Source organism: Myxocyprinus asiaticus, chromosome 28 (assembly GCF_019703515.2).
Source record: "Myxocyprinus asiaticus isolate MX2 ecotype Aquarium Trade chromosome 28, UBuf_Myxa_2, whole genome shotgun sequence".
In the NCBI taxonomy this organism is placed as follows: Eukaryota; Metazoa; Chordata; class Actinopteri; order Cypriniformes; family Catostomidae; genus Myxocyprinus; species Myxocyprinus asiaticus.
Window position 1 is genome coordinate 36661822 of NC_059371.1, and position 24373 is coordinate 36686194.

General features: G+C 42.9%; 1 protein-coding gene across 2 annotated transcripts in view; it reads right to left on the reverse strand.

Moving 5' to 3' along the window:
* Positions 1-24373, reverse strand: part of LOC127418737 (cadherin-11-like) — a 115337-nt gene that overhangs the window by 18240 nt on the left and 72724 nt on the right. For both annotated transcript variants that reach the window (XM_051659500.1, XM_051659499.1), the window contains exons 6-10: positions 19375-19556; positions 7209-7465; positions 5289-5425; positions 3953-4074; positions 1407-1524 (exon numbers count right to left, since the gene is read on the reverse strand). In XM_051659500.1, coding sequence (XP_051515460.1) covers positions 1407-1524; positions 3953-4074; positions 5289-5425; positions 7209-7465; positions 19375-19556 — 816 coding nt within the window. The remainder of the gene's footprint in view (positions 1-1406; positions 1525-3952; positions 4075-5288; positions 5426-7208; positions 7466-19374; positions 19557-24373) is intronic.

Here is a 24373-nt window from a genome sequence, read left to right on the forward strand (position 1 = left end):
CCTCGGAAACCATTATTTTGGCAGTACACTGATGAAAGGCATTTCTATTTGTAGTAAAGTTGACAACGGCCTTTTAATGCAGAGAAATACTCTCATCCACTCTTCTGTCCACAAAATTCTTTGTTATGAGGTTACTTTAGGTTTGGATAGCAACTTTAAGCAGCCGAACATATTTGAAATTACACAAATGAACAATTAGTGACTCTAGAGTGCTGCAAATTTAACAAGCTTAGCCCATTAGCCTCATGCATGCTTTAAGTATATATAACACTACAGAGAACAGAGCTGTGCGCACACAGTGAGCGTAGCTAGCAGCACGTGCAGACTATTTATTTAATTAATTCGCAGCTTTTGCGGTTTGATAATCGATAATCATATCGCAATTTCGATTTTATTTTGATTACTCGTTCAGCCCTACTTTAGAAGACTACGAATATAGCACATAAGTCACATAGACTACTTTAATGGTGCTTTTATGGTGCTTTGGTCCTTTTTTGAGCTTGACAGATGTGGTCTCTATGTGCTGTTTTTGTATGGAAAAGAGTTGCTTGAAAATTCTTCAAAAATTCTCCTTTTGTGTTCCATGGAGAGAAAAAAAAACAACAACAACATATAGGTTTGAAATGACATGAGGGCAACTAAATAATCATTTTTGGGTTAACTACTCTTTTAACCCTACTGTCATGTCCTGATAATTCTTGACCCATTTAGGGGATTAAAAACTAATCTTAATCTTGTATCTGGTCAAAATGCCTTTGGATTCTCATCATTTTAACATCAACATTCTTAAATAGAACTCTTTTACAATATAAATCGTGAATCTGTATTTGTTCCAAACATATGCAATGTATAAGTATTCCTATTATTATATTTTTTCATTCAAAATTAAGGGTTTATTATATATATCTACTGTACAAGAAAAGTACCACAACTGACATACGTATACTGTAGGTGGCTCTCTTTACAGATGAAATGCTAATATATACAGTAAGTGTTTAGTGTGACAAACAAGCCTATGGCAATGTACATGTTTATAATCAAAAGGGAGGTGCTGTACATCTGCTGTACTCTACTGGGTCTTTTTGACCCAAACAAAATGGTTGTTTGGATTTTTCTTTTTTTTTTTTCTTTTTTTAAACTGAAGGGTTAAGCAAATTAGAAAGCAATAGATTGAAGCATGAATATGTATGAGAAAAATTAAATAATGGCTTGCCAGTGCACAGAGAAAGGAGTTTGCTGTATTCCACAGAGCATGATCTGACAAAAAGATAAATGGATGAGCGTAATGAAGGTGGATATATGACTGGACAGAGACTGAAAGGAAGATGAGGGAAACTGATGGGGAGGAAAAGACAGATGGATGACAGAAGCAGACAGGAGGAGAGATGGAGATTGAGTGAGCGCACCTCCCCTCTCTCTGACTGAGAAGTTGAGGGAGCTGCTGGTTTCAGGTGGAATACTGAAGTGGATTGGAGAGTTGTAGCTGCTCTGGTCTTTATCTATCGCCCGGATTACCTGCACCACCTGAAATGCATATGAAGATTTGCCTCAAGTCAACTATTCACCATTAAGCAGCTAAAGCATATACTGTATATAGAATATATGTAAGCTACAGTGCCATGTCATATTTAGACTTAAAGATTGACTCATTGTGCGTTGGCGTCAATAATAATGTCAGTAAAACAAAAATAGGTCAGTTAATTCGACTGCACAATTCTGAAATGCCTTTGCCAAGAGATTCTGTACCAGAGATCTATTTACAACTTAGTATGCAGAATACAGTTTAGTGTCTTTATACTCAAAATGTTTGACTGCAGAATCCTATGACTGACCAATCAGAATCAAATATTCCTAGGAGTCATGCAATAGAGCACAACAGTCTGGTTCTGGAAGTAAAAATCCCATTAATTTTCTCCATAGGGGAATACATTTTTAATAAGAACTTATAAACCTTTGAAGACAGATCTACCGTTAGCTCTGAGGTTGTTAATTGATGGTATAGGCTCCTGTTGAAGCCATCCGTCTGCATTTTTTTCAACTACATTTTTTTTTTTTTTTTAAAGCACAGTTTCTGCAACTACCTATGATCCTGTAGGGAAATGATCCCATTCACAAAGTGCGTCAAAAGAGCTCTGCAGCAACTGTCTCCCTACGCTCTTAAACTACTTATATATTTGTATACAGTATATCTGGATATTTTGCAATAGGCTTAAAGTATATCATTTCTATACTTATAACATACAACATTTAATTGATAGTTTAAAATTTTTACATAGTTATTAATTCAATTACAACATTTGCAGTGCTTCATGGGATTGTAGTTTTTTCTGTCTTAAAAGACGTTAAGTTCGCAGTCTTGTACCTTTGACTTTTTGTCTAATTTTCAAATACTTTTTTGATTCAAATCAAATTTTGTACTGTTGTGATTCACCTCGGAGCAGGTTGGTTTGGTTCACAGCTTAAAACTGTTGTTATTAAGTACTTTATGAAATCCCTATAAAAACTGAATGGTAATAAAAACTTCCGGAACCAAAACGGCTGAAAAAGTGGGCAGGCACTAGAGAGTAATTTACAGATTCCTACTCTAAAGGCACTCAGTTCTGCCACTATACACACATCAGCTGAATTATATATTTTTTTAAAAAAAGCATTCTATACCCTCCTATGGTATTCTGTCATTTTTTACCAAAATAAAATTTTAAAATGTAATAAAAAATATTTCCTTTATCTGAGCAGTACAAGACTTGGTGACTTTTTCTCCATTTGTCATCTGAACATAGAAAAAAAAAAAAAGCGACACCTTTGGTATTCACAGTCAAAATTGGCTGACCATTGAAAACGAATGGAAAAGACTGAAAAACAAAGCAATTTTTTTATTATTATTATTATTATTTGTCAAATATAGTAAAAACAAAAATAAAATAAAAAATACAATCAGCCACAATTCAAAAAAAAAAAAAATAAAAAAAACAGACAAAGATTACAGGGTGAGACTCTAAAACATCCTCAGTTCAAAACATACACACAAACACATTTACACGCACACACAAGAAAGAACTGGTGAGACTTTAACAATGCTTCTTTTTTTTTTTTACATTTGTCAAATAAAACAAATAAATCAGCCACAATGCTAAACACACACACTCTGAAATGATGGGTTTAGACAGTAACACACTCACAATGCAGAACGCACACACACACGCACATGTGCACACACACATACACACACACAAACACACACACACACACATTTACTGGCATGACATGGTTTTCAAGTCATGTTATTTATATTTTGTTCACCAGATAGCAGCAATCTACCTCCAATTTATGTCACATTCTCATATTTTCTTCATGTTTAAACTTACTGAAGTGTAGGTTCTAAATTTTGTTCCAAAATTTCCTTATTTGTATATGCAAATTAATGGTAAAATAATGTAAATAATGTCATGTAATGTAAATAAAATAAAAAATAGCATAAAAAAATTGCATAAACTCCCAAAAGAAATGCATAATTTTATTGTTCTTACTTCAGGGAATAAAAATGGTAACATTATCATCATCATCATCATCATAAAAAAAAAAAAAAAAGAAGGTTACACATCTAAACCTTTTGGTCAAAAATGACCGTGAATACCAAAGGAAGGTGCCATTTTTGAATACCATAGGAGGGTTAAGAATTTGAATGAGTTTTCTCCATGCCATTCCATTATTGTGGTATCAACTACTTCAGATAAACCCTAAACGGCACGTAAAAACACAACATGAGGTCTGATGGTCCCTTTGTGTCTAAATGGGTGGTTTTTAGCCAGAATAAGCTGCAAAGTGGACCAGACTTTATGCTAATAGTCAAAAGTCTAACTATGCAAGAATATGCTGTATTAGACTCCCTCGGTTGCAGGCCTTACAGGGTCAAAAATCATTTATGGTAAAATGAATGGTCAAACGGACTGACCTGTCCGGCAGTGCTGGAGTCACACACAGCGGTGTTGTATTGACGGTCCAGTTCGGGGGCGTTGTCATTGAGGTCCAGTGTCTCTATGGCAACTGCTACCCTGGTTACTTGGTTGGGGCTGTCTATTGAAGAGAGCACTGTGAGTAACATACAATAACATTTCCAAAAGAAAGAGGAGAAAGTTAAAAACGAAAAGCTTTTAAAGCACAAGTAGATCAGCTGAATCTTACTGACCATGAAATAGAAACTATGCAATATGTTTCCATATGGTCTTCGATCTTTTGGGACATAATGTTACATCATGACCAGAAATGGCATACTTTGTTCATCTGACATTTTGAATATAACAATATACAGGAAAAAGACTTTACGGAGTGACACTTATCAGACACCACAGAAAACCTTTTCTAATTAAGTATCTTTAAAACAACATTTACATTTACTGTTCCTGAGAAGCAAAATTACATAAGATAATGCGGTAACACTTTACAATGAAGTTCCATTTGTTAACATTTACTAACAATGAATAATACTTTAAAAGCATTTATAAATGTTGGTTAATTTTAATTTCAACAAACAGTATATTAATAAATTTTTAAAATCAAAAGATGTATTTGTTAACATTAGTTAATGATACCTAATAAATTAACTAATGGTAACGAATGGAACCTTATTGTAAAGTGTTACTGATAATGCTTACTACTATCATATGACGACTTGTTTTGAGAGAACAAATTATATTCTGTGGGTAAGAAAAATAGAAAACATTTCCTCTGAGAACATGCCATTCATGCCATTTTGCTTCTCACATTGCAAAAAAATAATTTTCTTGCTGAAACAAAATTTTTTTTTCCTTTTGCTTCTTAAGTAAATTTATCTTGTTTTAAGAATGTTTAGATATTTTTACTTGGAAACAAGACAAGAAAATACTAATTAGGAAAATTATTTTGCAACATACTCATGTCTTTGCAAAGTGTGTGTCTAATAAGAAAGTAATTATTGAACATGAGCTTAATGCAGGATAGTGTTTTATTTGGACCAATGGGGACCACTGTTCTAAAAATGAAAACCTGTGACTTTGAGTTTGGGTGGACCCATTTCCAAAGTAAAAACTATCAGTGCCTGAGTTTCAAAAGCAATTTGAGTTTTCATTTTGATATCCTTTTCTCTTCAATTTCTGTTTGTGTGTCTCAGCCAAGAGCGCTCAAGTCCAAGGCCGATGGAGAAGTAATAGCTTTCCTGTTGCCCGATTACATGCTGCTACCCGTGTGAAATTGTCGAGGTCTCAGAAATGACGCAATGTCCCTTTAAGAGTGGAGGCATGGAGGCCTGGTACCTCTCTGTGTAGCGATGACAGTGATATTATGCCATTGCTCCTGTTCCCGATCCAATTCCATTGCCGTGGTAATGAGACCGTTGTCAGAGGCGATGCGGAACAGCGCTTCAGGGTCTGACTCAGGATCAATTGAGTACCTGCGAAGAGAAGGAGAGAAAAAGAGGGAGAGACACAGAAACAGAGGAAAGAGGTCAGAGAGATTAAAGAAAAAAAGAAAGAGTGAGTCATTTCAAGTCAATAACCCAGTTAAGCAAGTGAAACGGGGCGGACTGAGTGAAAACAGCCCACACACTTTCTGTTTCAGACACAGAAACTGTGTGCTCTATGGGTGAATCTCACAAAACCTGTCAAGAACACATATGTGACATTTCAACCCAAAATCAAAAGAAAAAAGAAATGAAATATAATATAATTTATTTATATAGTATATGATAGAAATATAGGCCTATTTGGCCAGATGAAATCACTTGATGTGCAGTTTTCTTTCATGTGTTGACCCATTTCCTATTGAAACTGAAAGTTTGGAAGAAACATATTCAAGAGCCCCCACCCCCCCAAAAAAGTTTTGTAACTTTGTACACGCCCCTGAGTACAGGATGAGTTGTCAGTATTTTAGGTTCATTTTCTAAAAGAGAAAGACAAATAAAAAATGTTATGTGTATATATGCTAAAGGCTAATATAGATAACCTCAAAGCTAAAAGACATGTAGATTAAAGCCACAAAAGTACAATTTTGGTATCATGATTTAACTTCGGACCCATTTCGTCTTTATTTTCATAAACAAGCACATTTATACTGTGCAAAAATTACTGCATTGCCGTAATGATAATCTAATTAGAATTAGAATGCAAAAGCTTAATGGTCAAAAAATTATACATAATTTTCTTTATGCAAAATATAATAAGGTGAAATGTGACCTGGACATTTTTTTCGTAAGATTCACCCAAATACATGTGGATGGGTCATTGACGAATAAGGTTGTTTGAGGTGATTAAATCAGAAATATTTTAAATATCTAGTTTAAAACACACGTGTCTAGTTCATATCAATTTTATATTTGTGTCTATGTTGGTTTCACACATTTTTGATAAAACATTAATAACATTTTCTCCAAATAATAATTAAAAAAAAAAGACTAGCTTATAAATGTCAAGTGGTGTAACCATGAATTAAAATGTATTAAAATACTTTCCGTGCACACTGAATAAATGAGTATCCACAACTTAACTAATTTCAACATATTTTTAAAGGAATTTTTTTTTACAACAATCATACTACAAAAAAAAAGTACAAATAAAAAACTTGAGAAACAGAGTGGCATGACATATTAAGTCTTGTTTTCAAATATATATATATATATATATATTACATTTATGCATTTGGCAGACGCTTTAATCCAAAGCGATTTACAGTGCACTTATTACAGGGACAATACCCCCAGAGCAACCTGGAGTTAAGTGCCTTGCTCAAGGACACAATGGTTGTGGCTGTGGGGATTGAAACAGCAACCTTCTGATTACCAGTTATGTGCTTTAGCCCACTACGCCACCACCACTATATTATATATATATATAATATAGTGGTAAAATATATATATATATAAAATGATTCACTGCTTTTTTTTTTTTTTTTTTTGTAAATAGATGTAAAATTAAAAGATTAACTAAACTACTTCCGCCAAATTTGTATTTTTTTTTTACTGTCTCTGTACGGTTACACCACTTAGACATTTTTTACTTTAAACCCCAGAAAAAATATCAAAGTGCCTTTAAACTCACAATGGAAGAGGTGTGTTCAAATAATTTGTGTGAATTGCATTTTAATTATTATTATTATTATTTAACAATAGATCTGGACAAAAAATGAGCGTCACGTCAACAAGATAAAAGCAAGACTAGAAACAGTCTGAAAATGTTTACTTTATATTGTGACTGAGGCCAGTATCCGGGTCCACAGCGGCCACTCTCCCTACCACACATGCCGGAGGGCAGTTTTCCGACACATCCAGGCGGTACCGAGAGCGGGAGAACCGCGGCGGCTCGTCTGCATTGAGAACCGTGATGCGCACCATAGCGCGATCCTTAAACGGACCCCGCCTGAGAAACCGTGAGTCCACGTTTGGATTCTGCACCTCCACTGCGAGAGAGTATGTACTGTGTCTCTCATAGTCCACAGCCTAGTGTTCAAATAAAAACCACATCTTCATAAAAAACACATTTAGTGAAACCCACATATAACATCATTCTTTATATTCTACTTTTTGCAACAGGAAGTTGCTCAAACATTTCTCTTCATTTCAGTGTAATGTTGAAACTCCCACGTACAACTCTTTTTAATCTCTGCACCTCAGTGGGAAAAAAAAGTGACTGTGAAAAATATATGTCTGGTTTTCAACCCTTTAAATGATAAACAACTTCAGGGCTTGCTTTTCTGGTATCATTTGTTTTTGGTCATGTATGTACAGTAGTTATCATAACATCAATAACTCTTCCAGAACCTGTGGACTGTGAAATGACATGCAGAAAATGTCCTTATAACATGACAGATATCACTGAATTATGTGTTCTGAAATATCACACCTGTCTTTGTTGCAGTGCTGGTCAAAGAAAAATGTGATTGTGGGCTGCAGTCAGATTCTTTGGTTAGAAGACTTTGAGCCTCTTTCTGGTTGTCAATCATTGTTCACATTTACAGGGAAGCTTATATATATAGGCAGCAGGAAGCTGTGAGTGTGATTGTACATCATTCAAATCACCTTAATAAGTAGTTGTCAGTTGTTAAGGCCGAAACATACTCTTTGCAAGCATGTGAATGCAGACGCTTTCAGCTACGCAAACTTGATTTTGTGTATTGTTGCGTTCCAAAATGTGTCAGATAGCAATCATACATGTTGCATTCTTAACGTTGCCGCAATAGGTGCTATAGTGGACATAAGTGTGAACTTTCCCTTTCTACTTTGAGTTTTTGCTTTCAAGCCAATTACTGTCATGGTGGGGCAACAGTTTAAAGAGAATATTGCTGAAAATATGGTAAAGTCAATTTAATTATAGCAATGTATCTGAGCAGTAACACATCCAGTTTAATGGCACAAACTTTTGAAGGTAACTCTATCTCCCCCTTGAGTTCTGAGATTTGTTACCACCACAATAATGCATGAACGCACATTTAGCATGTTCAACCGGGCTGCACATTGGCAATGCATTGACCAAACACTTACAACTGCACTGAAAAAAATAAAATAAAATTTAATTACATTTTGTATTAAAACAATTTTAAAGTAAATTTTAAGTAAAATTGACTTAATATCATGACATAATACTGATTGAAGTGAGTGAGAAAATTTCTGTAACTTACTAACAAATCTGATGTACATGGTATTTAAACAAACATAGTAAAATTAAAATTAAAATTTAAATTTTACTAGTACATTCCACATTTTGAACTTCCATTATTAGCACGTAAAACTTTGTACCACATGACTCACAGGAGCACTCCACTGGAAAGTTTAATGAACAACAGCTTCGAAAAGTTAAGTAAACTTTACTTATTTTATTTACAAGTGAAAGTTACTGAAATTAGCAAATAATTATGACAAGGTTTTCTACTTTCAGTTTTTTTACATGATGACGCATTGTAAAGATAACAAAGAATAATAAACAATATTTACTTATAAGCTACAGCAATAATTTCAACATGTTCGAATTAAAACAAATGTAGAATTTACTTAATTTGAAAAGTTTACACTTTAACTTATTCAGTGAAGAAAGTACTATAACCTTTTCTGCTATATTTACTGTACATCACAAAATACTTTTTTCTCAGTGTGTGTACTTGCATAAAGATGTTCCTGGCCTTAGTTTGTTGTGCGAGAATGCTATTTTGCTGCTGTAGCATTTGACGACACTGAGACGACATTCTGTTAACACTTGGATTACAACAGTAACTTTGGAGGGCTAGGTTTTAGAAAGAAGGGTCATGTCAATTTCATTGGCTAAGGTCAGAAACATACTTCATGCAAGTATGCGTACACAGATGCGAGCACTTGGCCAGCGCATTGCCAACTTTACAGAGTCGAGATGACCGTTTTTTTTATTGACAGTGCCTCACTGAGTGTAAATGACATTGAGTGATGGTCCGAGGATAGTTATGTTGATATCAATAACTATTTTGAGTTATTATGACAGTCAATAACAGCACAAATGAATTTTTCCTCCAAAAAAACATAAACGTCATGGTTACTGGTGTAACCTCCGTTCCCTGATGGAGGGAACGAGACGTTGGTGTCGATGTAGTGACACTAGGGGTCACTCTTGGGAGCCCGAGACACCTCTGGTCTTTGATAAAAGGCCAATGAAAATTGGCGAGTGGTATTTGCATGCCACTCCCCCGAACATACGGGTATAAAAGGAGCTGGTATGCAACCACTCATTCAGGTTTTACGCTGAGGAGCCGATATAAGGTCCGGCCATTTCAGCGGGTAGTTCAGCGTTGTGGCAGGAGGGACCAACGTCTCGTTCCCTCCATCAGGGAACGGAGGTTACACCAGTAACCATGACGTTCCCTATCTGTCACTCACTCGACGTTGGTGTCGATGTAGTGACACTAGGGGTCCCTATACAAAACGCCACAAGGCTGAACTGTGTTACGTGAACTGGCGGTGTGTGGTGGGCAGACTTGCTGTGTGCCTCATAGCCAGCACACCAGGTCGACACGTAACCTCCCCCAACACAGTTATGAGTGTCGAACGGCCCTTTTTGGGGACAAGTCGACTACCCAGAGATAGAGACAGGCTTAACCCAGTCATGGCCTCTTTCCCCTTCTCTTTTTCCACTCCCTAAAAAGAAGGGGGATTATCCGACTGGGCCGCCAGGTCTAGTCGGGGGGTGTCCCTCCCAAGGGGAGGACACCGCGGAGACCACACCTCGCCCCAAGAGAGGGGGGATATTTAAGTGGAAGAATACATCACATGGTCTTTCCAACCATGTGGAGAGCCTTCAAGGTAGATCCTACCCAATGGGGGAGGAGTTACTACAACATGGAGACTGAGGGGCTCTGCCCAAGGAAGACGCAGTTTGCCAGTAGGGAAACGAACTAGCGGAAGATATAGATCGCATGGGGTTAGCCTTACAGGGAACCGCCACATGCGGAGCACCTACCCCAGAACCGGGCTCTTAGTTAGCGCGTGTACTGGGCCGGCAGCGAGTCTCTCCGAAAACTCGACTGCCACAGGGCTCGGAGGAAGTCAACCAGGGAACAACCTTTGTGAACACTACTGGGAATTAACAGCGCACGTCTTCAGCTCAAAAGGAGGTGGAAGGCGCTATGTGCAAGCGATACACCCGGCCGGCTATCCCGGGCTTATCCGCTTGTGTTGCGTGCCACTACCTGGGACGAAACCGGTTCCACCCGGAGGTTGTAGAACCTTGCAAAGGTGTTGGGTGTTGCCCAGCCCGCTGCTCTACAAATGTCTGTTAGAGAGGCACCTCTGGCCAGAGCCCAAGAAGCCGCCACACCCCTGGTAGAATGGGCCCGTAGCCCTACCGGGGGCGGCATGTCTTGGGCGAGATATGCCATAGATATGGCATCAACAAGCCAGTGGGCGATCCTCTGCTTGGAGACAGCACTTCCTTTCCGCTGTGCACCGAAGCAGACAAAGAGCTGCTCAGAGAGTCTAAAGCTCTGCGTGCGATCCAAATAGATGCGCAAAGCGCGCACCGGACACAGCAACGCCAGGGCTGGGTCTGCCTCCTCCTGGGGCAGCGCTTGCAGGTTCACCACCTGGTCTCTAAAAGGAGTGGTGGGAACCTTGGGCACATAGCCCGGTCGGGGGTCTCAGGATCACGTGAGAATAGCCCGGACCGAACTCCAGGCACATTTCGCTGACAGAGAATGCTTGCAGGTCACCTACCCTCTTGATGGAAGTGAGCGCAGTCAGGAGGGCAGTCTTCAAGGAGAGTGCCTTAAGCCCGGCTGACTGCAAAACTCAAAGGGGGCTCTCTGTAGACCCTGAAAAACTACAGAGGTCCGATGAGGGAACAAGGCGTGGCCTGGAGGGATTCAGCCTCCTGGCGCCTCTTAGGAACCTGATGATCAGATCATGCTTCCCTAAGGACTCACCGTCGACTGCGTCATGGCGTGCTGCTATGGCAGCAACGTACACCTTCAAGGTGGAAGGGGACAGCCTCCCTTCCAACCTCTCTTGCAGGAAGGAAAGCACTGATCTGACTGCGCACCTCTGGGGGTCTTCCTGATGGGAAGAACACCACTTAGCGAACAGACACCACTTAAAGGCATACAGGCGCCTCGTAGAGGGAGCCCTAGCCTGAGTGAATGTGTCTACCACCGCAGGTGGGAGACGGCTTAGGTCTTCCGCGTCCCGTCCAGGGGCCAGACATGGAGATTCCAGAGGTCTGGGCGCGGGTGCCGAATGGTGCCCCTTCCCTGAGAAAGAAGGGCCTTTCTCAGGGGAATTTGCCCGGGGGAGCTGTCACGAGGAGCGTGAGGTCCGAGCACCACGTCTGGGCGGGCCAGTAGGGTGCTTACCAGGACGACCTTCTCCTCGTCCTCCCTGACCTTGCACAGGGTCTGTGCGAGCAGGCTCACTGGGGAAAACGCATATTTGCGAATGCCAGGGGACCAGCTGTGCCAGCGCGTCTATGCCGAGGAAGGCCTCGGTGAGGGCGTACCAGAGCGGGCAGTGGGAGGATTCTTGGGAGGCGAACAGGTGCACCTGTGCCTGACTGAATCGACTCCAAATCAGCTGGACCACCTGAAGGTGGAGTCTCCACTCTCCCCTGCAGGGAACCTGCCGTGACAGCGCGTCCGCTGTAACGTTGAGGTTGCCCGGGATATGAGTGGCTCGCAGCGACTTGAGGTGCTGCTGACTCCGGAGGAGGAGACGGCGGGCGAGTTGTGACATACAGCGGGAGCGCAGACCGCCTTGGCGGTTGACATATGCTACCGCTGCCGTGCTGTCTGTCCGAACTAGCACGTGCTTGCCCTGGATCAACGGCCGGAACCTCCGCAGGGCGAGCAGAATTGCCAGTAACTCGAGGCAGTTGATGTGCCAACGCAGCCGCGGACCCGTCCAGAGGCCGGTGGCTGCGTGCCCGTTGCAAACAGCGCCCCAGCCCGTCTTGGAGGCGTCTGTCGTGACCACGATGCGCCTGGAGACCAGTTCTAGAGGAACACCTGCTCGTAGAAACGAGAGGTCGGTCCAAGGGCTGAAAAGACGGTGACAGACCGGTGTAATGGCCACGCGGTGTGTCCCGTGGCGCCATGCCCGTCTCGGGACTCGAGTCTGGAGCCAGTGCTGAAGCGGCCTCATATGCATCAACCCGAGCGGGGTGGCCACCGCCGAGGACGCCATATGCCCCAGGAGCCTCTGAAAATGTTTCAGTGGAACCGCTGTTTTCTGTTTGAACGCCTTCAAACAGGCCAGCACCGACTGGGCGCGCTCGTTCATAAGGTGCGCCGTCAAGGAGACTTGAGTCCAACTCCAAACCGAGAAAAGAGATGCTCTGAACCGGGAGGAGCTTGCTCTTTTCCCAGCTGACCCGAAGCCCTAGTCGGCTGAGGTGTGAGAGCACCAGGTCCCTGTGTGCGCATAACCCGTCTCGAGAGTGAGCTAGGATTAGCCAGTCGTCGAGATAGTTGAGAATGCGAATGCCCACCTCCCTTAACGGGGCAAGGGCAGCCTCTGCGATCTTCGTAAAGACGCGAGGAGACAGGGACAGGCCGAAAGGGAGGACTTGTACCGATACGCCTGACCCTCAAACGCAAACCGCAGGAAGGGTCTGTGTCGAGGAAGGATCGAGACGTGAAAGTATGCATCCTTCGGGTCTACCGCCGCGAACCAATCTTGATGCCGGACGCTCGCTAGAATGCGTCTTTGCGTCAGCATCTTGAACGGGAGTCTGTGTAAGGCCCGGTTCAGTACTCGCAGGTCCAAGATTGGCCGCAACCCACCGCCTTTTTTCGGTACAATGAAGTAGGGGCTGTAAAACCCCCTCTTCATCTCGGCTGGAGGGACAGGTTCTATCGCGTCCTTCCGTAGGAGGGTAGCGATCTCCGCGCAAGGTAGCAGCGTTTCCATCTTTCACCAAGGTGAAGTGGACACCGCTGGACCTGGGCGGATGCCCAGCGAAGTGAATCGTGCAGCCGAGTCGGACGGTCCGGACCAGCCCTCGCGACGGACTGGAAAGCGCAAGCCATGCACCCGAGTTCCGCGCAAGGGGGACCAAAGGGACAACGTCATCGGATGTACCGGCGGGTGGGGCCTCGCGGCGGGGCGGAGCCTGAGGTGCCACACCCCATCGTGGCCGTGCTGAGTCAGAGGACATCGAAGCACTTACCTGGCTCCTTGTGACCACCCCCGGAACAGCCTGGGACGGGGGAGGAAGAGGCCTGTCCTCATGACCATTGGAGACTGTCACATCGGGGGCAGATTTGTGCCACAGCTGGGCGCTCAGGGCGGGAGACCGCCGCTGGAGCGCCAACCTGCCAAATGGAGTGGTGGACGGTGGTCGTGATGCCAGCCGTACACACCGAATATGTGACCCAGGGAACAAGGAAACCACTCTTGCGGAGCTCTTGAGTACTGCAGCCACTTGGGCATGCAGCGCAATTAAATGCAAAAGGTAACAAAAAGAAGATCTGCTTACCAGCTCCAGAGCAGCGGGTTTCGTTGTCCCTGGGTCGCCCGTCTCAGGGGCGCTTCGAAGACCTCCGTGGGTTCTTCGGTGCCGGCTGTGAGACGGGTGGCGTCGGCTTCCTGCGGTGGGCTCCACGCCGGGGCCGGGCCGGAGGGGCGGGCTGCGGCGGAGCCGGTGCAGTCACCGCAGGGGGACGCCCTCGGCGATGAGTAGATGGGGGGATCTTGAGCCACGCCGGGGCAGGACAAGCCGGCTAGCACCCATCTACTGCTCTACCATCGAGAACTGCTGGGCAAAGTCCTCGACAGTGTCGCCGAATAGGCCCGCCTGGAAAATGGGGGCAGCAAGGGATCGTGTCCTGTTGGCCTCACCCATCTTGACCAGGTTGAGCCAAAGGTGGCGCTCCTGGACCACTAGTGTGGCCATCGTCCGCCCGGGAGACCGTGCCGTGACCTCCGTCGCTCGGAGAGCGAGGTCGGTCGTCGCGCGCAGTTCCTGCATCAATCCCGGGGCGGAACTACCCTCGTGCAGTTCCTTTAGCGCCTTGGCAGACTTGCAGGAGAGCCATGGCGTGCAGGGCGGAGGCGGCTTGTCCAGCAGCGCCGTAGGCTTCGACCGTCAGAGACAACGTAAACCTACAGGCCTTGGACGGGGCTTTGGGCACCCACGCCAGGTGGCGGCGCTCTGCGGGCATAGGTGCACCGCGAGCGCCTTTATCCACCGGGGGATTGCCGAATAACCCTTGGCCGCCCCACCATCGAGGGTAGTGAGAGCGGGGAAGCTGAAAAGATCGGGACCGGGCAGTAAAAGGTGCCTCCCGCGATCTTGTCAGCTCTTCATGCACTTCCGGGAAGAAAGGAACGGGGCGGGGCGTGGCTTTGAGCGGCGCCGCGAGCCCAGGAACCAATCACAGAGCCGCGAGGGTTCAGGGAAGAGCGGTGAAATCCACTCTAACCGACGCTCGCGGCTGTCCGGGAAAGCATGTCGTCATCTCCGCGTCAGCCTGTGACTGGGCGATCGACCCCGAAGGGAGGAGCCCAGCCGAGGCCTCCGACTGGACGAGCCCGCTCTCCGATGCTGCGCTCGAGAGCTCATCACTTTCGCGGGCTCCGAATAAGAGGTCGAACTCGCCGTGAGACGAGCCGGCGGACTCACCCGGAAGCCCGATCGGGGCAGACGAGCGTGCTGGGGGATGGGAGTTCCGCGGGGGGATACCCGGCGGAGGCGGTCCCATTGGGGTCCCCAAATCGCCCCCAGTGCTAGCCGCGCTGGCCTCAAACCCGTGGGTAAAAGGACCGAGGCGGGAGCCTCTGGGGTGGCTCGCTTCCTTACGAAGGCGAGCCGCGACCGCAACGTTGCCATGGACACATTCTCGCAATGAGAATGTGACCATCCACGAACGCTGTCTCCGCGTGAGCAGTGCCCAGACACGAAAGACAGTGATCGTGACCGTTAGAAGGCGAGAGATAACGAGCACAACCAGGAATAACACACAATCGGAAAAGCATCTTTAAAAAGACGCGTCTTTAAAAAGACGTTCCGTGTGTGCGCTCTTTTAGAGAAATATATACTCTTTTAGAGGGGAAAAATGCTCTTTCAGAAAATATACTCTCTAGTTTTTCTGCCGAAGCGCCCAGGGGCGTTCTCTGCAGTGCACCAGTGCAGAGGAGGGAGAAGCCGCTGAAATGCGCCGTCAGATCCAGCAGGTGAATGAACAGTAGTATTCAGCTCAATGAGCATGACCGTTCGGCTCCGAAGAGAAAATCTGAATGAGTGGTTGCATACCAGCTCCTTTTATACCCGTATGTTCGGGGGAGTGGCATGCAAATACCACTCGCCAATTTTCATTGGCCTTTTATCAAAGACCAGAGGTGTCTCGGGCTCCCAAGAGTGACCCCTAGTGTCACTACATCGACACCAACGTCGAGTGAGTGACAGATAGGGAATGGTTGTTGCTCTCCATCTTGATCACTCGTTTTGATAGTTTTTAAAGTGCGTATTGAGACCAGATACAGAAAACCGGCAACTAGAATCATCATGGCGCAACCCAGTGGTTGCTCAGGAAAACAGTGTGCCCCTTGTGGCAATGTTGAGAATGCAACGTGTACTCGTATTGTGTTATGACTTGCGGTCTGACACATTTTGGAATGCAACTATGCACAAAATCAAGCTTGCTTAGCCAGAAGTGTCTGCGTTAACATACTTGCGAAGAGTGTGTTCTGGCCTTTGGTCCGGCTGAAGTTCCGGCCGAAAATTTGAACAACTAACATTGCTTAAAGCTGATGTATGTAATGTTTTTGATATTAAAATACTTTCTCCTATTCCATCTAAATATGCAGAGACAACTATAAGCCATTCGAAGGTTGATTTTACCTAAAAATGTTAATACTGTTGCTTGGTGGCACTATCAAAACATTCGTCTGTTCATTTAAAGGGATAGTTCACCCAAAAATGAAAATGATCTTATCATTTACTCATCCTCATGCCATCCTAGATATGTATGACTTTCTTTCTTCAGCAGAACACAAAAAAAGATTTTTAGAGGAATATCTCAGCTCTGTAGGTCCTCACAATGCAAGTGAATATAGCTCCGAAAATCATAAAAAGTAATCCATATCTTCAGAAGCAATATAATAGGTATGGTGATTTAAGTCCTTTTTTATTCTAAATATCCACTTTCACTTTCAGGTATGAAAGTGAACCTAAACAGGCACCACATACGAATTTTAGATGTAAAGGTGAAAGTGGAGATTTAGAGTAAAAAAAGGATTTTAATTTTTATCTGTTTCTCACCCTCACCATTTATATCGCTTCTGAAGATTTGGCTTTAACCACTGGAGTCTTATCAATTACTTCTATGTTTCCATTATGTGATTTGTGGAGCGACAAATGTCTGATCACCATTCACTTGCAATGTAAGGACCTACAGAGCTGAGATATTCTGAGATATATCCCTTTAAATGGCCCATCCAGCATGACACAACAACACTGGCTCAACCAATGTCGTGAGTTTGGGGCAGGATTTTCTGTTGCAACCAACCAATGCAAGAAGGGGGTAGTTTTCTGGAATCTGAAAACAGTCATTATTTTAACTTCCTGTTTGCCGATGCTGTTGGCGCAGAAATTACACCTTTAAATTAAAAATTTTCAACAAGTATGTTGTCATTATACGTCTATTAATGGTACAGTTATTTTTGGCACAGATAAATGTTTTCTATACCAAAACAATGTCAGATAGATTTGCAGCTGTCTGTGAGATAAATGTGAAGATTGTAACAAAACAAAAAATGTTTTGTTACAATCGCCCCTAAGAGTGTGCGTGGTATTGCTGTACTGTAGCAGTGGGCTTTACAGCAGGGCATTAGGAGTGTTGAGCACTACTAACACACAGATGAAAAGCCCTGTCACTTGAGTTAGAACCAAATGTTAATCAACATCCCTGCTCGTCTCTTCTCGCTGTTACTCAGCAGCATTAGTCTCCCTGCACTCTTCCTCGCAGTCTAATTTGCTCTCCGTATTCGCCTCCCTCCTCTCTCCGAATCTGACTCATTTAGCTTGTTCTTTGCAACCTTCACTTTCCTGTTTTCTGTTTTATCTGTGTCTCTCCTTTTGTGTTAGTTCCAGCCTTGTCTTTAATAGCACACATTCCTGTGATAGTAGTATTGAGCCCAGCGGATACTTAAGATCACACATACACATCTGTCTTTATAAGCATTTATCAGGGCAGAAAATAGCTTGCTATTCATTTTCCAGTTTGCTTATTTTGAATTTGCTAAAAGGTGGAAACTCGCCTCTTTTCAATTAGTTCCGTGTGACTTACCATCCTTTTATGTGAATACACATTTTCAATCCCTGCAAAGTTTGAGTTTGAATAAACGCTGCCTTTGTGCGCTGTGGGGTCTCTTGGGGGTGGCGCAGGTTAAGTTTTATTTCCGCCTGCACGAATACGTGAGTTTGCTGGCAGAGGTTTGCTGTGCGGAATTACCCTAATTTACATTTGATCTCAGAGTCAATTTAACTCGTTTTACATTTATTCTGTTATAACTTCGTTCTTTCCTTGTAATCACTCACCTTCTGTATTTAGTCTATCCTCTCTCTATATAAAATAAATACAACCAGATTTTTACATTTTCTGAGGAAAATGTGAGAGGTGCTTGCCTGTGCGAAAGTGGTTGCCACGATGCTAGGGTGTTGTGGGTGTTTGCCAGGGTATTGCTATGCTGTTGCTAGGGTGTTCTTAGTGGTTTATAGCTTGCTGCTATGTGGTTACTAGGATACATTGGGTGGTTGTCAGGATGTTACTATACAGTTGCTAAGTTGTTCTGGGTGGGTGTTTTGTAGGATGCTTTTTTAGCATGTTGCTATGCTTTTGCAAGGACATGAGTGGTTTTTAGCATGTTGCTATGTGGTTGCTAGGGTGTTCTGTTGTCTTTTAGCACGTTGTTTTTAGCATGTTGATTTATAGATAGTTTCTTCCTGGCCCAAGTCAAAATAGCCCATCCAAATCTCTACAATATGTTTGTCCCTTGTTAGTCTATGAGATTTTTATTTTGTGATGCGAAGAAGTCTGTGCCGAAGTTTAATAATTAGGGTTAGGGTTGTTTAAAAGTATGAGCAATAACAATAGCGCTGCTTGCCTTCGCAATTCCACCCCCCCCCCCAGAACAGAAAAAAAACGGCATTAGATTTTTAAAGGGATAGTTCACCCAAATATGAAAATTCTCTTATCATTTACTCACCCTCATGCCATCCCACATTTGACTTTCTTTCTTCTGCTGAACACAAGTGAAGATTTTTGGAAGAATATCTCAGATTTGTAGGTCCATATAATGCAAGTGAATGGTGGTGCCTTTATAAGACCTTTATAATGCCAAAAATCAAATAAAGGAAACATAAAAGTAATCCATATGGCTCCAGTGTTTAAATCCAAATCTTCAGAAGCAATATAATAGGTTTAGGTGAGAAATATTTAAGTCCTTTTTTACTCTAAATCTCGACTTTAACTTTCACTTTCAGATGTGAAAGTGATACTAAACAGGTACCACATGTGACTTTCAGATGTAAAAGTGAAAGTGGAGATTTAGAGTAAAAAAAGGACTGTAATTTTGATCTGTTTCTCACCCACACCTACTACACACTATTGCTTCTGTAGATATGGATTTAACCACTGGATGGATTGGATGGATTACTTCTATGTATCCTTTATGTGATTTTCAGAGCTACAAAGGTCTGATCACCATTCACTTGCATTGTATTGACCTACAAAGCTGAGATATTCTTCTAAAAATCTTCACTTGTGTTCAGCAGAAGAAAGAGAGTCATACACATTTGGAATGGCATGAGGGTGAGTAAATGATGAGAGAATTTTCATTTTTAGGTGAACTATCCCTTTAAGTTTCAAATGACCCACATCCATATTCTCAACTCCCACCTTGTTTAACAAAATCACAGCCTCTTGGTTAAGTCCGGTTATGTTGAACGTGTCCCCTGCCTCTCCGTCCACGATCGTAAAGTCCATCCGAGCATTTTCTCCCAGATCTGCATCTGTTGCCGAGAGACGACCAATCTCCACACCAGGAACGGCCAGTTCAGACACAGAGAATGACCACATGCCTGTGGTAAAAAGCAAGGGATTCACTATTATGAACTGCGAATTGAGTTTTAGAACCCGATTCACTAAAGGAATCATGCAAACTGGCTCTTGGAAAATCTAAAAAGTTTGCTCGACTACTACACACTATACGTCTGTATATACACCAATCAGCCACAACATTAAAACCACCGGCCTAATATTGTGTAGGTCCCCCTCGTGCCACCAAAACAGCACCAACAAGCATCTCAGAATAACATTCATAGCATATTCTTCTCACCAGATTTGTACAGAGTGGTTATCTGAGTTACCGTAGACTTTGTCAGTTCGAACCAGTCTGTCCATTCTCTGTTGACCTCTCTCATCAACAAGGCATTTCTGTCCACAGAACTGTCACTTTTAATTTTTGGCACCATTCTGAGTAAATTCTAGAGACTGTTGTGCATGAAAATTCCAGGAGATCAGCAGTTACAGACATACTCAGTCTGGCACCAATAATCATGCCACGGTCCAAATCACTGAGATCATCTTTCCCCATTCTGATGGTTGATGTGAACTCAAGCTCCTGACCCGTACCTGAATGATTTTATGCACTGAACTGGTGCCACACGATTGGCTGATTAGATAATTGCATGGATAATTGTTAGTGCCAGACAGGCTGGTTTGAGTATTTCTGTAACTGCTGATCCCCTGGGATTTTCACACATAACAGTCACAACAGTTTACTCCGAATGGTGCCACAAGCAAAAAACTTCCAATGAGTCCAGTTCTGTGGACGGAAATGCCTTGTTGATGAGAGATGTCAACAGAGAATGGCCAGACTGGTTCGAACTGACAAAGTCTATGGTAACTCAGATGACCGCTCTGTACAATTGTGGCGAGAAATATGTCATCTCGGAATGCTATTCTGAGATGCGGGTTGGCGCCGTTTTGGCGGCATGAGGGGGACCTACACAGTATTAAGCAGGTAGTTTTAATGCTGTGGCTGATCATGTATGCTCTATAATATTGCTCTTGTCCATCATGTAATCATTGTTTGATGAATTAAGGGTGCCATTATTACTCGAAAATGTACACAAACTAATCTTTTTAATATAATTTTGTTTATAATAGCACAACATTAATTGCGGCAGGCTAATGCCGCTAACTTTTGTGAATTAGCCGTGATCTATAAGCCAAATTTACATAGAAAGAAGACGCGTTTGTGCTGAAAAGAATGACGTTGATTTAATTTAAATACGCATGGCATGGCACAGCATTGTAGTAATGCAGATCCTTGTTTATTTAACTAATATATATATATATATATATATATATATATATATATATATATATATATATATATATATATATATATATATATACACACTGGCGGCCAAAAGTTTGGAATAATGTACAGATTTTGCTGTTTCGGAAGGAAATTGGTACTTTAATTCACCAAAGTGGCATTCAGCTGATCACAGTGTATAGTCAGGACATTACTGATGTAAAAAACAGCACCATCACTATTTGAAAAAAAGTCATTTTTGATAAAATCTAGACAGGCCCCATTTCCAGCAGCCATCACTCCAACAGGACAGGCCCCATTTCCACAACCTTATCCTTGAGTAATCATGCTAAATTGCTAATTTGGCACTAGAAAATCACTTGCCATTATATCAAACAGAGTTGAAAGCTATTTGGTTCATTAAATGAAGCTTAACATTGACTTTGTGTTTGTTTTTGAGTTGCCACAGTATGTAATAGACTGGCATGTCTTAAGGTCAAAATTAGGTCAAAAATGGCAAAAAAGAAACAGCTTTCTCTAGAACCTCGTCAGTCAATCATTGTTTTGAAGAATGAATGCTATACAATGCTTGAAATTGGCAAAAAATCTGAAGATTTCATACAAAGGTATACACTACAGTCTTCAAAGACAAAGGACAACTGGCTCTAACAAGGACAGAATGAGATGTGGAAGGCCCAGATGTACAACTAAACAAGAGGATAAATACATCAGAGTCTCTAGTTTGAGAAATAGATGCCTCACATGTCCTCAGCTGACAGCTTCATTGAATTCTACCTGCTCAACACCAGTTTCATGTACAAAAATAAAGAAAAGACTCTGGCCTTATGGGAAGAACTGCAAAGAAAAAGCCACTCTGAAACAGAAAAACAGAAAGAAAAGGTTAAAGTGGGCAAAGAAACACAGAAATTGGACAACAGATAATTGGAAAAGAGTGTTATGGATCTTAATCCCATTGAGCTTTTTTGGGATCAACTAGACTGTAAAGTGCATGAGAAGTGCCTGACAAGACAGCCACATCTATGGCAAGTGCTACAGGAAGCGTGGGGTGAAGTGTCACTTGATTATGTGGACAAACTGACAGCTAGAATGCCAAGGATCAGCAAAGCTGTCATTGCTGCACGTGGAGGATTTTTTGATGAGAACTCTTTGAAGAAGGTTAAGAAGTTCTGAAGTAATTTTTCAGGTTATTAATGTCCTGACTATACACTGTGATCAATGTGATCAAAGTGCCAATTTCTTTCCATAAGAGCAAAATCTGTACATTATTCCAAACTTTTGGCCGCCAGTGTATATATACAGTATATATAAAAAATATATATTTTTGTCATATACAGAGGTAATTCAGAGCCAAAGTAAACAATAATATCCTATCCCCCTTCCTTTCCCCTCAATAGACAGTGCAGCCAAACATAAACATTAAAATAGGTATCCGCTAGCTGAAGACACATAACTAATAATAATGATAACAAAAAAATTTATAAATATAAGACACACCATAGTAAAAAATAAATAAATAAATAAATAAAATAAATTAAAAAAATTATATTGTTTTATTAACATCCTCTTCCTCTGTAACATTAAATTCCTTCATATAATCAATAAATTCACCCCATTTCTTGTTAAACACAGATGGCTTCTGTTTAAGATCAAACCTTATTTTCTCAACTGGAATATAAGAAGATATTTCTCTCAGCCACATGACTACATTAGGAGGTTCCGTATACTTCCACTCTACAGTAATTGTCATGGCTCTGGTGAGTTTATCGGTTTGTTTTGTATGTTTTGTCATTTTCTCACCCTCATGTCTCACAGGCATGGCCGGCATGCATGAACTGCGTTTCCATGGGAACATTTTTCGTGGGGGAACGCTGATCATGCCATTGATTAGTGTGCCAAGCAACACCTGTTCTCCTCTAATTCACTCCCTTCTTAAGCCCGTCGTGTTCTCAGTATCTTTGCTAGATTGTTGTTTAATGTTGAGTACTAATCTCTCTCCCTCTGCCTAGTTGGTCCTGTCTCGCATATCTGTTGGTTGCCCGTGTGTCGGGTGTGTGGTTGCCTTCCAGTATTGCTGCATGTCAGCTGGTCTTCCACAGAGGATACCTCGTCTCTGCCCGCGTGTCGGTAGTTAAGTGCACTCATCTTTGCTGGCCGTTGTTCTGCATCTCACTAAGCTTCAGCGGAGGATTCTACCAATCTGTTCCTGACTTCCACAACACACACACTCATTCTACAAACATACTCTTCACGGATTGCCCCTTATGCGGCTACGATGTGCACGCCATTGGAGATCGCTTACCGCTGTTGCAGCCGGTGTAGGGATTTTCTACATTCCTCAATCCAGTGACTGCTCATTATTACTGTTAATAAATCCTTTGTAATGTTCCTCTGCTCTTGGGTCTGTTTGTCTCACTTTCATTCATTACAGAACAATCTAGCCAAGTATGGCCCCAGCGGAGGAGTCCACTCTTCGCTCCACCCTCTCTCAGCAGGTATTCTTGCTGGGATGCCAGCAGGATCAAATCACTGCCTCAAACCAGGCTTTGGAGATGATGGCTTTGCAGCTCGCCAAGCTCACCTCATTGTTCAGCAGCTCCACCTATCCCCTGATGCAGACCTATCTCAGGAAGCTTCCTTACTGGCTCTGGTGGTTCCTCTGTCTCCTGGATGCTTTGAAGCCAACATTTCCCCTCCAGCCCCGTATTCAGGTGAGGCTGAATCCTGCAGCGCATTCCTTTTGCAATGTTCCCTGTTCTTCATGTTACAGCCCTCCACTTTCGCTTCAGATACAATGAGGGTGGCCTGTGTTAATATGCTCCTTTCCGGAAGGGCTGGCAAATGGGGCACTGCCATGTGGGACAACAGACATCCCTGCTGCGCTTCCTATCACGCCTTTACCACGGAACGCCGCTGAGTGTTTGATAGCTTGGCTCAAGGTCGGGAGGCGGTGAGGGTTTTATCTGGACTGTCTCAAGGAGATCGAAGAGTATCAGATTATGCGATTGAATTTCACACCCTAGCTGCTTCTTGTGAGTGGAATTACCACACTATGTGGGATCTTTCTCTGCATGGTCTTTCCGACAACATTCTGGATGAGATTTATTCTTTGGATTTGCCTCCGTGTTCGATGACTTGGTGGATTTGGCTATCCGAGTTGATCAACGCCTGACCCTACGCCACCGACTACGGCACTTTCCACCTACACTGCCGACTGATCCTCCAACCCATTCTGCTTCTCCAGCCAACTTGCCAGTATCACGGCCCGACACTGAGCCTATGCAAGTCGCTAGAACTCAAATCTCACGCACAGAGAAACAGCGATGTCTCGTTAATGGACTGTGTTTTTACTGTGCTGCTTCTGATCATCTCTCTGCTTCCTGTCTGGTAAAAGGCATCTTTTGTCAGTAGGAGAGAGGTTACTGGTGAGCACAAGACCTTTGGACAAAGTCCCTGGACTTTGGACACTTCTCCTGGCCCAGCTGCAGTATGGATCTGCCTGTCACACGGTTTCCGCCTTGGTTGATTCCGGAGCTAAAGGGAACATTAAAGATT